This window comes from Mercenaria mercenaria, chromosome 13 (assembly GCF_021730395.1).
Source record: "Mercenaria mercenaria strain notata chromosome 13, MADL_Memer_1, whole genome shotgun sequence".
Classification (NCBI taxonomy): domain Eukaryota; kingdom Metazoa; phylum Mollusca; class Bivalvia; order Venerida; family Veneridae; genus Mercenaria; species Mercenaria mercenaria.
Window position 1 is genome coordinate 36,206,604 of NC_069373.1, and position 16,772 is coordinate 36,223,375.

At 37.2% G+C, this 16,772-nt stretch overlaps 1 protein-coding gene across 1 annotated transcript; it reads right to left on the reverse strand.

Annotated features, from left to right (window-relative positions):
* Positions 1 to 11,641: 11,641 nt before the first annotated feature.
* On the reverse strand, positions 11,642 to 12,685 carry LOC128547712 (uncharacterized). Its single transcript, XM_053520822.1, has 2 exons — positions 11,917 to 12,685; positions 11,642 to 11,787 (listed from the first exon to the last, which is right to left on the reverse strand). The coding sequence occupies exons 1-2, from the start codon at positions 12,683 to 12,685 to the stop codon at positions 11,642 to 11,644; spliced, it is 915 nt and encodes a 304-aa protein (XP_053376797.1).
* Between the last annotated feature and the right edge of the window lie 4,087 nt (positions 12,686 to 16,772).

Here is a 16,772-nt window from a genome sequence, read left to right on the forward strand (position 1 = left end):
CTCGGATGTCACATATTTTCGTACATGCATTTGAGAGCTGCAAACCTATGCATTTAAGAAATATCTTCAAAATGTGTTTGGTGTTATAAATGTTGATTGTACGGAAGCGTGAAAGGGCCCCACCAGAGCCTAATATGTTTTAGTACGTTACGGCTATGAAAAGGATATGCTATGAAAATGTGTCTAGAATTTAAAACATGTGGTAAATAGAAATAGTAGAGCTTATGTTCAGTCACAATGTTCAGAGTAGACATGTATTTTGCAAGTTACTTGCTTAGATATTCAAGCATCTGTCAATATGACAAAAGATTCTTGCACATCTGTCTAACTGACATTTGACACGTTCTTATCAAACTTTGCTGCCGTTTTACTATTGTTATCTGTATTCAAATGCCAAATGTAATATACTGGTGGAAAGGTCGTCACTATAGGTTCACAATGACATCCGGATCATAAAACTGATTTGTTTGTAGACGTCGTAAGGGCTTGTTGTCCTTACACTGTTCAGGAGCCCAATTAACAGATTTTTTCGACTTACCTTAGGTACATTGATATTTAATATGGAACGGTACATTTTAGTCTGTGAAGAACAATAACCGATGTTTCTCTGCCTAATCGTTCATAGTGTCCTTTTTGACGTTGTCTAAAAATGTCAGTATATGCCTCGGATGTCACATATGTTCGTACATGTATTTGAGAGCTGCAAACCTACGCATTTAAGAAATATCTTCAAAATGTGTTTGATGTTATAAATGCTGATTGTACGGAAGCGTGAAAGGGCCACCAGAGCCTAATACGTTTTAGTACGTTACGGCTATGGAAAGGATATGCTATGAAAATGTGTCTAGAATTTAAAACATGTGGTAAATAGAAATAGTGGAGCTTATGTTCAGTCACAATGTTCAGAGTAGACATGTATTTTGCAAGTTACTTGCTTAGATATTCAAGCATCTGTCAATATGACAAAAGATTCTTGCACATCTGTCTAACTGACATTTGACACGTTCTTATCAAACTTTGCTGCCGTTTTACTATCGTTATCTGTATTCAAATGCCAAATGTAATATACTGGTGGAAAGGTCGTCACTATAGGTTCACAATGACATCCTGATCATAAAACTGATTTGTTTGTAGACGTCGTAAGGGCTTGTTGTCCTTACACTGTTCAGGAGCCCAGTTAACAGATTTTTTCGATTTACCTTACGTACATTGATATTTAATATGGAACAGTACATTTTAGTCTGTGAAGAACAATTACCGATGTTTCTCTGCCTAATCGTTCATAGGGTCCTTTTTGACGTTGCCTAAAAATGTCAGTATATCCTTTCCGCAGCCTTAACGTACTAAAACGTAGCGTCTGATGGCCTTTCACGTTTCCGTAGAAACAACATTTAGTCTATTACATAAAACTTATTCTGAAAATATTTCTGAAACGTCTAGGGTCTGCAGCTCTTAAATACGGTTATATCTTACATCTGAGGCATACACTGACACTCTCAGACAACATCAAAAATGACATTTTGAGCGATTTGATGAAGTTCCAAAATTATCAATGTACCCTTGGTCCGTTACGGACCCCTGTGGGATTTGTGTTTATCCAGAGCTCAAATATTTTTTCATATATTAAAAGCTAACATGCTGTACTAAAGCCCAGGTAATTTCAAATCGTAATCAAATGCTGCAAATTGGCTCCCCAGTAGCAAAAAAAAAGTCCACGCGCATACATTTAGACCTGGTGACCCATGCGCGTGACCCCTGACTATCTACGAATATAAATGCGGCTGTCGTTTTCAAGCTTAGCATTTCTACTTTCATTTTATTTACTTCCGCAAATAGCTGAAGGTCGAGTGACGTCATTTTCTATGTTGTCAAAAACATACATATACCTGGCGAGATTGCATAAATATGTGCTGGCCGTCCTAAGGTTATGCCTCGGATGTCAGATATTTTTGTATTTGAGAGCTGCAGACCTAGGCATTGAAGAAATATTCTCAAAATGAGTTTCGTGTAATAATTGTTGATTGTACGAAAGAGTGAAAGTGCCACCAGAGCAGGGGCGTAGACAGGATTTTGAAAAATGTACGCAGTACGAGGCACGAAGTGCCGGGGGGGGGGGGGGGAAGAGTGTGGAAGAGGTATCCCCCTCCCACCGTGGGGGTCCGGGGGACCTCCCCCGGGAAAATTTTGAAAAAAGAACATGAAAAGACGCATTCTGGTGCATTTTAAGAAACGCATATAGCAACCTGAAGAACTTTAGCATGCTGTGCGCTTTGACCAAGTCACATTGAGGGTCTTGCATTTAATCCGTCAAAAGATTCAATGTACTAAGGGACCGCTGACGCAACACAAAGCGACAGCAAAGCCCAAAAGACAGACAGCCTTTTGAAGGCTTGACGCTGTGGGCATAGTTTTGGTGTCCAGCCAACTTGAAGGTCAGTAAGGTTTCTAGAATTGACTTGAAGTGGGTATAGAAAGCAGTGATGTTTTCCCGAGTGCTGAGACTTCTCCGTCATCGTTATGAGAGCTATAAACTCCGAGACGTTTCGGAGAACTTGTGATAAAAAACAATAGATCCTCAACAACGGTAAACATCGACTGCACAAACGCTACCCGCAAGCAAAGACATATTGCTAATTTAACGGTGGTTGCGACAGTGAATATATACTTTGCGTTTGGAAATTCTGCAGAAAATCTTGCCTGCACTCCACGGTGACAACCGGACATGTTCCCAGCACCGTCGTAACCTTGTCCAACGATAAAGTTTGGGTTCAGGTTGTGTTTGTGTATTTCATCTAGTAGCAACTGGTGTAGTGTTTCACCTGTTGTTTCTGTTGTCTGAACAAATGAAAGAAAATTCTAGTGGAGCACAAGCTTCCCGGAACTCTGACGTTCAATATAACGTAGACAAAAAGCACACTGTTCTGTATTGCTGACATCAGCAGATTCATCTGCAAGAAGCAAACTGTTCTGTATTGCTGACATCAGCAGATTCATCTGCAAGAATAGAAAAGTACCTCGCACCTTGGCAACGGTGCACGATAGAGTCCGAAATCTGATTGCCGCATATATGTATGAATTCGTTTTGAATAGAGGGCTTAAATACTGTGCATGTTTGGGAGAATTTGCTAGATGGTCGTGCAAATCACTGTCTACTTCAGCGCGAAAATTTTAAATCAAAGCTCTGAAGTTACTTTTTTCTTCTGTTTTGCCACGAAAGGCTATGTTTTGTTTTCCCAGCAAAACTATTGTTTTAACAATAGATGTCAAGGCTTTCTTATTTTTATCGACTTTGTTTCTGTAAGCGTTCGAGCCAAACTCAGCAACACTTTTTTCTTGATTTTGACATATTTTCATGAATTTGTCAGCTTTAGTCATTGCATTACTCATTCTCGCATACCAGAGGTCTACCGTGGTTCGTCTCGGGATTTTGACGAACATCTGATGGATGAGAATGTGCATTACTGTGATCAGGTGATTTTTTATGCATCCCTATAATCCTAGACACATTGCTCCAGTCTACAAGGGGCTTAGCAACGAGAGTGTTTTCAGATGAATTAAAGACAAAACAAGGTGCACAAGAAACACCATTGACTGAAGGACTATACCTTAAATACGGGCAGTTTTCAGTATCAAACACTAGGTCAGGTACACGCCTAGCTGCCCCGCTTTTGCCGTGAGTGCTTTAAGGCTTTACCCAACTCCGCGAAGGCTCAAACCTTGATATTAAAGTCGACATTTTCATGGAATCAGACATTCGGAGTCTTCTTGTGACATCAATGGTTCCAATGTCTAGAAACCGCGCAACCAGGGAGCAACCCGCTGAGTACCCATCATTCTGGCAGTGATCTGCCTGAAATTGTTTTGGGGAAGATGTGGACGGACCCTTTGGGAGAAAATTTTGTGTTGTCATCCGAAAATGACTGAGAATTATTAGCAGGAACAGTTGATGAACTTTCACTGTCATCTGGAGTAGAATTTGGGGTTTTAAACACTGAAAAATGGACTTTTGTCCAGGAAGAGGTCGAGGAGGTTTTCTGGAGCTCATCTCTATTAAATATATGGAGAGATCTATATAGAGCTCAAAAATGCCTTTGTAATATATATATATTTATCACATGTATAATCTGTAATTTTTACAGAAATTACAAAGTATGAATAAAAATTCAGTTAGATATTTGCGTACTCGTACGTGTATTATATTAATATAATGCTGTACTCTAAATAGTGACCAGAACCGAATCGCTACACATATATGAAAAACGATAATTTAGTGTTTACGTAGGAGTGACGTCATCGGTATAGACGGAGTTAAATGTGACATTTTGGCAGTGTCAAAACTGACCTAGATTATGATTTAGGTTGTTTTGGGTTACCCAGTACTCTTGCACTAATTCAAACCGTTTAAACCACCCTATCATGTTTATAAATTATAACGTGTAGAAAATGAAATACATTGGATATGAACTTGATTTTTTTTAAAAAAAACATGCTCTTCAATATTTCATATTTCAAAAAGTCAAGTCAGCCAAAAAAGTATGCAGAGGCTAATACGTTTTAGTACGTTACGGCTATGGAAAGGATATGCTATGAAATGTATCTAGAATGTAAAACATGTTGTAAATGGAAATGGTGGAGCTTATGTTCAGTCGCAATGTTCAGCGTAGACATGTATTTTGCAAGTTGCTTGCTTAAATATTCAAGCATCTGTCAATATGACAGAAGTTCTTGCACATCTGTCTAACTGACATTTTACACGTTCTTATCAAACTTTGTTTCTGTTTTACTATCGCTTATTTGTATTCAAATGCCAAATGTAATATATTGGTGGAAAGGGCGTTACTATAGGTTTACAATGACATCCTGATCATAAAACTGGTTTGTTTGTAGATGTCGTAGGGACTTGTTGTCCTTACACTGTTCAGGAGCCCAGTTCACAGATTTTTTCGACTTACCTTACGTACACTAATATTTAATATGGAACAGTACATTCCACGTGCGGTCATACTGTAAGTCGACATTATTGGTAATGAACACATTACAATATCTTGCATCTAATGATACTATGACTTGATTATATGGGTGATATATGCCCATATATATAAGCGTAGCATTTCAACACAGGGTTGGTTTACTTTCCAGGTTTTCACTGATTTTTAGATTTTTATTGCACAAGATCTATATACCCCTTTCTTTCAGAAACATGAAACTGACGGAGAATCAATTTACCACGCAGAGAAACAAAAGACAAACTTTATGACGTGGTAACGTGAATTAAATACACATCCATCTCTCTGCGGATGATTCTTGATTTCTTCATATGGAAAAGTAGCCAATTACCTGCAGAGAATATGTTAGTATACATTGTCTTCGTGGCCGGGTGGTTAAGGTTACTGACTTCGAACCACTTGCCCCTCACCGGTTTGGGTTCGAGCCGCACTCAGGGCGTTGAAATCTTCATGTGAAGAAACCATACAGCTGACTTACGGAAGGTCGGTGGTTCTATCCAGATGCCCGCTTGTGATGAAATAAGACATGGAGGGGCACCTTGGCTCTTCCTCCACCATCAAATCTTGAAAGTCGCCATATGACCTATAATGGTGTTGGTGCAACGTTAAACCAAACATGTTGGTACAGTGACTCACAGAGAACAGGACAATACTTCATGTAAAGAAGTTGTCAGTTACAAAGAAAGGGATACTACTTCATGTAGAGAAGTTGTCAGTTACTCGAAGAGAACAGGACAGTACTCCATGTAGAGGAGTTGTCAGTTACTCACAGAAAACAGGACAGCAGGACAGTTCTACATGAGGAGGAGTTATCGAACTTGGCCGAGGACTTATGGTCAAACACATTTTGTTCAAGATCGGATGAGAAATGTTCGACTTAAAGCGCGGACAAGATTTGTGACAGACAGACAGATACACAGACAGACAGACACGCACGCACGCATGCACGCACGCAGACACAGACAGACAGACAGACAGACAGGAGTAAATCCATATGTCTCCCACACCACTGTGTGGTAGGAGATATAATTCTAAGTAAAAAGGGGCATAATTCATGAAATATTGGTGCCAGAGTTATGGACATTGTGTCATGTAATGTGGATGGTGATGTCAAACGACTATTTTAAGTTTGAATCAAATCCATCTAGGAATAACTGTGAAAGAGTGAAAGTGCATCAAAACTTTAACCTGATATTTTAAGTAAAAAGGGGGATAATTAATAAAAATATTGGTTGATGAGTTATGACCCTTGTACAACATGATGTAGGTGATGAGGAATGAATATTCTAATTATGAAGCAAATCCATAAAGTAATAACAGAGATAAAAAGACAGTGCATCAAAATTAAACCTGTTATTTGCCAAAACTTCAGAATATACCTAGAAAAATCAACAAATAAAAATGATATGGATGTGTGCTTGATATTTTGATGGATTGATTTAAAATATATGTACCTCAGACAAGTTTTTAGCTCGACTATACGAAGTATAGAGAGCTATCCTAGGCGTCCTCCCGTATTAGCATGTTAGCAATGTAGCACTGACACTGCCGTGGTAGAGTCAGATATAAATTTTATGCGTCAAAAATGTTGTCTGATAAAAATTTTACAGCAAACCATACAGCTAACATTTCAAGCTAATTGATGTGTTTTTCTGGGTTCTTTCTCGGACCAACGACCACCAATCTGTTTACCTTCAAAAGAAATGCCCCAGCCTAATGTACCGGAGTCAGTTTGGATTTCAACTAGCAATATGTCGAACCTGTTTTGCATCATTTTTGTACCACCAGTCTAACTCAAATTTCATTGGTGATGAAATATGCATGACAGCACCATAGTCTCCCCAATTTAGTTTAATGCCTTAATTTTATCTAAATCCAAATTTCTGTAAAGAAAGGTTTACCAAATTCAGACAATGTAGACACTAACAAACAAATGACTTTAGCGACTTGTCTAATGGTGCCTTGATTTCATTTTAATATTTTTTTACATTCTTGTCTAACATTTTTTTTATCATCAGGTAAATAGACAGTCATTTTTAAAAAAAAAAATGTAGTCAATGACATTTCCTAAAGTGAAATTACATGTGTTGGGATAAGAACTGATTTATCCTCATTTATCATAAAGCCTAAAGTGGTCATCAAAGAGATGGTACAGTGTACTTTTCAAACAATCAAGACATTCTTGATACACGGGTGGTAAACGCGCAATCCAATTCTCGCTGGGAATACGCTTAAAAAGGGTTGCGCAACGTCCGGTGCTGGTGTTGCGTGTAAAACAAGACGAAATTGAGGTATGTGAAGTTATAATTTTGCTTAGTATGAGACAAGAATAAAATTTCTCGAAAAATGCAAAATGCTATTCGACACAAATATGATATTACATCATATGTGTAAAATATCTGGTTCAGTGTAATTTATGATTCGGCTCTAATATCACAAAAACTCAGGCGACACGAAGCTTGTAAAAAGTATGAAATCAACAAAAATGGAAGTTCTGACCTCATATGCCTAATCTGAGGACATCTAATGCTTTTTATGATAACTCAAATGTTATAAAGTAACGAATATCAAAATTATTTGCTTCAAATCCTGTTTATGGGGACATAATTGACAAAAAATTATCGGGAATGGGGTTGCGCACCGGGAATGGAGTTGCTCGTATACATCATAATGTATATAATGTATACGCGCAACTCCATTCCCGGGGCACATCCCCATTCCCGATTATTTTTTGCCAATCTTTTTCCCAAAAGCAACGTTTCATTCAAGTGTATGTAACATTCATGACTGTTTTACACATGTTTGATCATTAGAAACGTCAAAATTCCAGAAATATGGCACAAGAATTAGAAAATTTGCATTTTTCATGATTCCGTGCTTTTTTGACAGTTCTAGCCAGCAGAGTTTTCGTGATAACTGAGCTGATTCTTAATAAGTTGGTATTTCACATATATGATCTTTATTCATTTTTGTGTCGAATAGCATTTTGCTTTTTTTCGAAAACACGCGTAAATGTGTCATTATTTACAAAAACAAAAACCTACCTACCTCGATTTTGTATATATTGATGCGGAACACCAGCACCGGAAGTCGCGCAACCCATTTTTAGCGTATTTCCAGTGGGAATTGGATTGCGCGTTTACCACCCGTGTTGATGTCTGCGCTCCCAGGAGGCTATCGTCAATAAAGCCAGTGTTAACGTGGTCGTCAGATTGAAGTTTGGCGTAAATCGGTTTACACAGCTGGGGTGCAAGCCAAACCATTTGGGAGATATGTAAACTGTAGAATTTTCTCTCTCCGCATAAACCTAAGATATTTCTGATGTACCTCAGCAACAAAGACACTGTAGCATGCCTCAAGTCAACTGAACAATAGTACATGTTGTGGGAAACAACATTTACCGGTAGTGCTGATTCAAAGGTGTCCATTTTAAAATGATGATAATGTGTATGTTCATTGATTTTTTAAGATTTAAAATTAATTGATACTCTCCATTTTTCTTTAATCTCAAAAACATTGGGTCAAAAACTGTCCCTCTTCAGATTCAGCTTCTATGAAGACATGTTGTCGCAAAAGTTTCTCAATTTCTTGGTCAATAATGGCGCTTTCTTTTTCATTGAAATGTTGTTGAAGAATGTAAGAAATATCTCGGTAAGACGGAGTATCATAGCTAAAGTCAATACAAAATGAGCCGCACCATGAGAAAAACCAACGTAGTGCGTTTGCGACCAGTATGGATACAGACCAGCGTGCGCATCTGCGCAGTCTGGTCAGGATCCATGCTGTTCGCTAACGGTTTCTCTTATTGCAATAGGATTTGAAAGCGAACAGCATGGATCCTGGTCAGACTGCGTGGATGCACAGGCTGGTCTGGATCCATGCTGGTCGCAAATGCACTATGTTGGTTTTCTCATGGTGCGGCTCAAATGCTCTACCATATCCAAAATCATTTTATCATCAGTTACTTTTTGCCATTCTGAAACAATACCCGGCAGTGAAGCAAGCACTCACCTTGTTTAACGTTTTTGCTAGTTTGACTCCTCCCCTGTGTGGGATTTTTTTCTCTCGTCTTAGTTAGTGGCAAAATAGCCACTACCGCGACGGTATGGGCGATGACACAACAAACCTCTTAGTGGTGCACAGCCTCGTTTAGGACTGCCACACCTGGACGTATTACAGCGGACAATGCATACATGTAACCCATGCGGGATCCATCTTCTATTTCGTTTACAGTCTGAGAAATAGAAACATTGTCCCCAAAAAGATTACTTGTATACGGTATGTTGTGATTACAAAACAAACCAAATTCTCTATTGATGTGCGACTTTACAAAGTTCCAACGCAACGTACAGTTTTGATGGTTGGAATGACCATGAAGTGCTAGGGAATCATTGATAGTGTCTATAATGGAACCAAATCCAGACGGGTTCAACTGCCCTGTTTCGTTCACAACCTTTTCCATTTGAACCATTTTGTCAACTGTCCTAGTTAAAGTAACGGAAGCTTTAATAACAGATGATGCACACTATTGTAACTTGACATCTGTAGACTGAGGGACTTTATCTAAGATATCCCAGATAACTCTGTTCATTCTGACTGTCTGAAGGCCACTACAATTGGCGGGACGTGGTATCTTCTCGTCCTTTATCATCTCATCAAATTCATCAATTCCTTTTCGGAAAATGTCTGTAATGTTGTTTGCCAGAGTGGGATCCATATCTTCCCCACACGTTTCCACCGAGCGTAGACTAGAAAAAAGACTGTTAGCTTTATCAGTCTTTACATGCAATTTCTTTCTGGAGTCATTCTCGTCATCCTCGATTTCTCCATCGGAAAAAATCTCTATCTCTCTGCACAACTGACGAGTCATCACCACAAAAGGACGGATCACCAATAAAGGTGAATATGCCATGGGAAGGATCAGATTCAGCGTTTGGTAAAAATCATAGAGTGATTCATCATCGGAAATAATTTACTAGATTTACTGTGAGAAGCTTGTAGAATTAATATTCATTTCATGGCACAAATGATACAGAAAAGGTAGCCTTCTTGCTAACAAATCAAGAAAATGCCTTATTATGTGCCAAAACCTGTTTTAGTATTTTAAGTAGGGGGAACCTTTTATATCGTTGATTGATTGTAAATATGTATGTATGTATGTAGGTAGATTGATATTGTTAATGATGAAATTATTCATTTGTGTAAAAGCACCTTTTTGGACACATAAATTACAAACAATATATCGTAAGGGACTGAGTTCAAAATTATTATATGATATATAGCATCATTTTGATCCGATGTTTTTATACATAAAATACGAAACATTATTTCTATAATGTTGTGTCTTATTTCCTGCAATTTATCTTAACTTACTATGACATTATTTCTTTTGTTAATAATTTTTATTCCCTGAAAATGGCGTGTAGCCCAAATGTTAACATATATACAAATTGTAAATTGACTGAGTGCTTTATTTTTATCCACAACATTAAAATTGTAGGTGGGGAATACTTACCTGGTTCTTCAATTTTAATATTTATGTTTAAAATTATATTTATATGCAGAAATACATTAGGAAGAATCTGTGTGAAAAAATGAAAGACTAAAATAATATTTTAGCATTCATGCCATGAGGCCAGGCTGTATTCAATGTATGAATCCAACGAGTCTCTTTCAAGAGCCTAAACCAGTCATTTTTTACCAAGTCGATTGGCATGAAAGAAAAATCACTAACAGAGTGATTTTCAGAATTGAAATGTTCAGATACATTTGTAGGAGTATCAGGAAAATGTCTGATATCAAATTTATGGCTGTTCATTCTTTGAGAACATTTCTGATGTGTTTGTCCCACATATTGTAACTTACACTTTTTGCATGTGATTAAATAGATAACATTTTCAGACATGCAGTTAAGATTTTGTTTAACATCGTAAGTTTTTAGAGTTTGAGAGCTTGTAAACTGTACAGATTCAGTGATATTAGCGCAATGAGAACACCGTGTTCTATTACATTTAAGAACACCACCATTTACATCCGAAGACATCAGGCTATTGTGAACCAAGATATCACTAAGATTTGTAGGTCGCTTGTAAGCAATAATTGGTTTGCATTTAACCAGGTTGCGTACACTGCTTTTCTCAGATAGTTCAAAAAGCCCCCAATATTTATTAAGGATCTGACCAATGTTTGGTAGGGATGGGTTGTATACGCAAACAAAGGGGATAATATCATCTGTGTTCTGCCTGTGATTGGTCATGGCTTCTTCGGTTGACAATGCTGATGCTTTAGCTAAAGCATCATCAAGGATATGACTTGGATAATTACGATTTTGGAAATACGTTCGCAATTTCTCCAATTCGTTTGTGAACAAATCATCATTAGAAGTGAGACGCCTGTATCGCTTAGCTTGGCTATACGGGATCCCTTTCTTGCATGAAAGAGGGTGACAGGATGAAAATTCAATGTATTGATGTGTATTGGTTGCTTTTTCATGAACAGAAAAATCAAAATTACCATCTCCTGTTCTACCAATATTAACATCAAGAAATGTAGCTGTATCTCTTGAATAACTGTGGGTGAATTTTATATTGGGATGGACATTGTTTAAACTGTCAATAAATTTAAGTAGGTCTGCTTCACTGTGTTCCCATATAAAAAATGTCATCGGGGAAACGTAACCAAAGCGATGGCTTAACAGTAGTATTAGCTAGGAAATCGCTTTCCAGTTTACCCATAAAAAGTGAAGCATAAGTAGGAGCCATACGTGTACCCATAGCAGTACCTAAAATTTGAACATAATTTTCATTATTGAACTGAAAATGGTTTTTAGTCAAGACTAGTTCAATAAGCTGGCAAATATCATTGACTGACTGATGTGACAAGTATGAATGAGCTTTGTCCAAATATTCACGGCAAGCCTCTATCCTGTCATCATGCGGAATGTTAGTGTATAAGGATGAAACATCCATAGTAACCAAAAATGCATTAGGGGAGATATTAGGCATAGACCCTAGCTTTTTAATGAAGTCAGTAGTGTCTTTAACATATGAGGGCAGGGCTTCCATGTGTGGCTTCAAGATATTATCAATGTATTCAGATATGCCTTCAGTAACAGAGTTATACCCAGATACAACTGGCCGTCCCGGGTAACCAAGTTGTAGTTCTGAGTTAATATCTTTATGAATTTTGGGCAAGATGTAAAACTGTGGCGTTCTGGCATCACTAGGTACAACTAAAGTATCATTAGAATCACCATTAACATTCCTACAAATAACATCTAAAACATCAGTAACATCTTTTGAAAACTGTTCAACAGGGTTATGATCAAGTTTTTTGTAGTAAGCAGTATTATTCAGCTGTCTGTTGACTTCAGCAATATAATCAGTTCTGTTCATTACCACAATAACCGAGCCTTTGTCAGATTTCTTAAGGATTATACTTTCATCATTTCGAAGATTTTTCAGGGCAGAAAGTTCATCAGTAGATAGGTTAGGTCGAAACCTGTACTTACTGTTCTTTTGAAGAAGTTCATGCGTTATAGCATCAATGTAAAAATCAAGTGTAGAGTCTCTTCCAGAAGGTGGAGTAAATATTGAATGTTTTTTCTTATATTTCTGTTTATTTTTCCCACCTTCAGCACTATCACAATCATTTTCGCCATCAGAATCCTCTTCCGGCATGTAAAAATATTCTGTCAACCGTAAACGTCTCGTGAACTCAAAAATCTCTTGTTTTAACTGTATCTCATTATGGTGCTTAGGTTTAAGACAAAATTTTAGTCCCTTACCTAAAAGTCTGTACTCACAGTTTGTAAGTTCCCTTGAAGAAAGATTTTTCACTGTCTCCTTGCCCCTTTGTATTTCTTTCTGTATTTTCTTTTGTTGTTGCCATTTTCTCCTACTTTGAATTCGGATGAATCTCCTATTCCTTTTATTTCTCCCAGACACATGATGAGGTGATCTATTGACTCCCTGAGGCAGCTCTGTGAATCCCGAGGTTTGATTCTCGGAGACTGATTCTCGTCTCTCTTCTGTTGTTTTTCCCCCATTTTGTGACATTCGCGTAGGTCATATTCTGTGCGTTGCCTGGGGGCATCCCGTTTTTTGACTGATTTAAGTTAGGGCGAGAAGAAATTGGATTTTTTTCTGCGTTTTCTTGATTTTTTCCAGTAGTAGTGTCTTTAACATATGAGGGCAGGGCTTCCATGTGTGGCTTCAAGATATTATCAATGTATTCAGATATGTCTTCAGTAACAGTGTTATACCCAGATACAACTGGCCGTCCCGGGTAACCAAGTTGTAGTTCTGAGTTAATATCTTTATGAATTTTGGGCAAGATGTAAAACTGTGGCGTTCTGGCATCACTAGGTACAACTAAAGTATCATTAGAATCACCATTAACATTCCTACAAATAACATCTAAAACATCAGTAACATCTTTTGAAAACTGTTCAACAGGGTTATGATCAAGTTTTTTGTAGTAAGCAGTATTATTCAGCTGTCTGTTGACATCAGCAATATAATCAGTTCTGTTCATTACCACAATAACCGAGCCTTTGTCAGATTTCTTAAGGATTATACTTTCATCATTTCGAAGATTTTTCAGGGCAGAAAGTTCATCAGTAGATAGGTTAGGTCGAAACCTGTACTTACTGTTCTTTTGAAGAAGTTCATGCGTTATAGCATCAATGTAAAAATCAAGTGTAGAGTCTCTTCCAGAAGGTGGAGTAAATATTGAATGTTTTTTCTTATATTTCTGTTTATTTTTCCCACCTTCAGCACTATCACAATCATTTTCGCCATCAGAATCCTCTTCCGGCATGTAAAAATATTCTGTCAACCGTAAACGTCTCGTGAACTCAAAAATCTCTTGTTTTAACTGTATCTCATTATGGTGCTTAGGTTTAAGACAAAATTTTAGTCCCTTACCTAAAAGTCTGTACTCACAGTTTGTAAGTTCCCTTGAAGAAAGATTTTTCACTGTCTCCTTGCCCCTTTGTATTTCTTTCTGTATTTTCTTTTGTTGTTGCTATTTTCTCCTACTTTGAATTCGGATGAATCTCCTATTCCTTTTATTTCTCCCAGACACATGATGAGGTGATCTATTGACTCCCTGAGGCAGCTCTGTGAATCCCGAGGTTTGATTCTCGGAGACTGATTCTCGTCTCTCTTCTGTTGTTTTTCCCCATTTTGTGACATTCGCGTAGGTCATATTCTGTGCGTTGCCTGGGGGCATCCCGTTTTTTGACTGATTTAAGTTAGGGCGAGAAGAAATTGGATTTTTTTCTGCGTTTTCTTGATTTTTTCCAGATGATGTCTTCGGATGTAAATGGTGGTGTTCTTAAATGTAATAGAACACGGTGTTCTCATTGCGCTAATATCACTGAATCTGTACAGTTTACAAGCTCTCAAACTCTAAAAACTTACGATGTTAAACAAAATCTTAACTGCATGTCTGAAAATGTTATCTATTTAATCACATGCAAAAAGTGTAAGTTACAATATGTGGGACAAACACATCAGAAATGTTCTCAAAGAATGAACAGCCATAAATTTGATATCAGACATTTTCCTGATACTCCTACAAATGTATCTGAACATTTCAATTCTGAAAATCACTCTGTTAGTGATTTTTCTTTCATGCCAATCGACTTGGTAAAAAATGACTGGTTTAGGCTCTTGAAAGAGACTCGTTGGATTCATACATTGAATACAGCCTGGCCTCATGGCATGAATGCTAAAATATTATTTTAGTCTTTAATTTTTTCACACAGATTCTTCCTAATGTATTTTTGCATATAAGTTAGTTTTCCTTGTCTGTATTAATATTATTTTTGCTTTGCAATTTTTGCAGGGAATAAGTATCTATTTTTGATCCTATACTATATGTGAATATTACGCCAAAATGGCTAACGTCTTTTGACGTCGTCATTGACGTCGTACTTTCCTGTGACGTCATACTATTTTGTTATTATACTCTGATGAAGTCCAATGGACGAAACATGTTAGTTTTGAAGTAAAAAGTATATTTCTGGAGTTAGTTCTTCGCTTTATCTATTTCTTAAAATTATATTTAAAATTTATGTTGTTTTCATAAACAACATAGCCGTAACGATATCAATTTAAGGGTAATCTCCGATGGTGCTGTTGGTGTAAATTGCGCTAGTGGTTTTTTCATACAAATTCCTAATGGTCTTAATCAGGTAATACGTGCAATCTGATATCATTTACAAAAAAAAAAAAATAATAATAAAATCAGGAAAAATAAATTGCGTCGTTTAAAAAAATCTTTCAAAATTGGACGCCAAAATTAAAAAACAAAAAGAACTATGAAGGCCGTACACGCCATAATGTTACAATGTAAGTCTATGGGAAAACAATTGGTGGTCTCTAACCTATAACTGATGGTTGGGGATTCATAATGAACAGGCAATAAACTATTTTTCAGGAGTACTGATCTACCATCTCGAGAAATTTAGGTTAAAGAAAAGTGAGAAATTTTTATTTCCACCAGTTTAAAGATTATGTTTGCATGGCTATTTCTTTAACATAAACTTATTTATCCCTGTTTTTACAACTTGTCGCAATTAGCTTACATGGTAATTAAATATCACTCAGTCTCAAAAGTCGTGCTAAAAATGAAAAGTTTAATGAAGAGTAGTTGAAACAGATATTTCGTTTTCGTTAAAGGATTTTAATAATTCAAAAACTGAATATTTTCGACAAGCTAACAGATTAATTAACAATATCGAAGGAGTTGGAGTGATGACCGCAGTGGTCAAACTCAACTGGGGTGTTCTGCTCTCATATTATCTGTTGTTAGACCATTATCTCTATTTTTGTGGAATTCAAGTTAAGTTTAATTATTCTGTTAGTTGAAGGTTGTTGATTTCTGCGCACGGTATGTTTTCGGTAATATTTAGAGTATAAAAGTGGTCCAGAATATAAACATGAGATGAGATAGTGATATAATTTAAGTCCTGATATGATGCAGATCTTACGAATTTGTATACTTGTTTTCATAATATGAATATTATTTTTAAAAGCAATTTCTACCAAAGTTCTAAGGGTACCTGTACCTGTACCTATTCCGTAGTCTGTCTAGAAGACCATTGCGGTATCACAGAAGATTGCCAAACCATCCTCCTCCATTCTTTCAGATTCTCGCATGCTCTTAGACATATATTGAGTGACAGACCACTTCATTCACAGATGTTATCCTCTCATCTTTTTGTCTGTCTCCCTACTCTTCGGCCTCCCCGCACTGTGCCTTGCAGGATTGTTTTAGCAAGACCCGATGATCTTGTAATGTGGCCGTACCATTTCAGTTTTCTTCTTTTCACTATCATAAGTAGATCTTCGAATGGTCTTATGGCTTGATGGATTCTGGCTTTCACCTCTACGTTGGTGCTTCAGTCGAAGTATGTAATTTCTAGCAATCTTCTTTCGCATTTCTAGTGCCTGGATTTTTCTTTCTAGTTCTGCAGTGAGGGTCCATGTTTCACATGCATATAAAAAGACAGACAATGCAAAGGAGCGCACCAGTCTGATCTTTGAGCTTGTTTTAATTTGCTTATCATTCAAGATAATCTTCAATTTGGCCGGGGCTGCTGATGTTAGAGCTATTCTGGCGAGAACTTCAGGTTTTGATCCCTCCTCTGATACAATAGCTCCTAGACATTGGAAGATAGTAACAGTGTCTTAGGTCTTTCCATTTATATTAATGTCTGTGGTGATACCCGTTGCTGTTGTTTGTCATCAGCTTTGT

What these genes read in the sequence shown, in the direction of transcription:
- LOC128547712 (XM_053520822.1), bottom strand. Translation starts at nt 12,685, where the DNA reads ATGCCGGAAGAGGATTCTGATGGCGAAAATGATTGTGATAGTGCTGAA. An exon ending in TGACAGGATAGAGGCTTGCC is followed by an intron (nt 11,788 to 11,916) that starts GTGAATATTTGG and finishes TTCAAATTTTAG; the next exon opens with GTACTGCTATGGGTACACGT.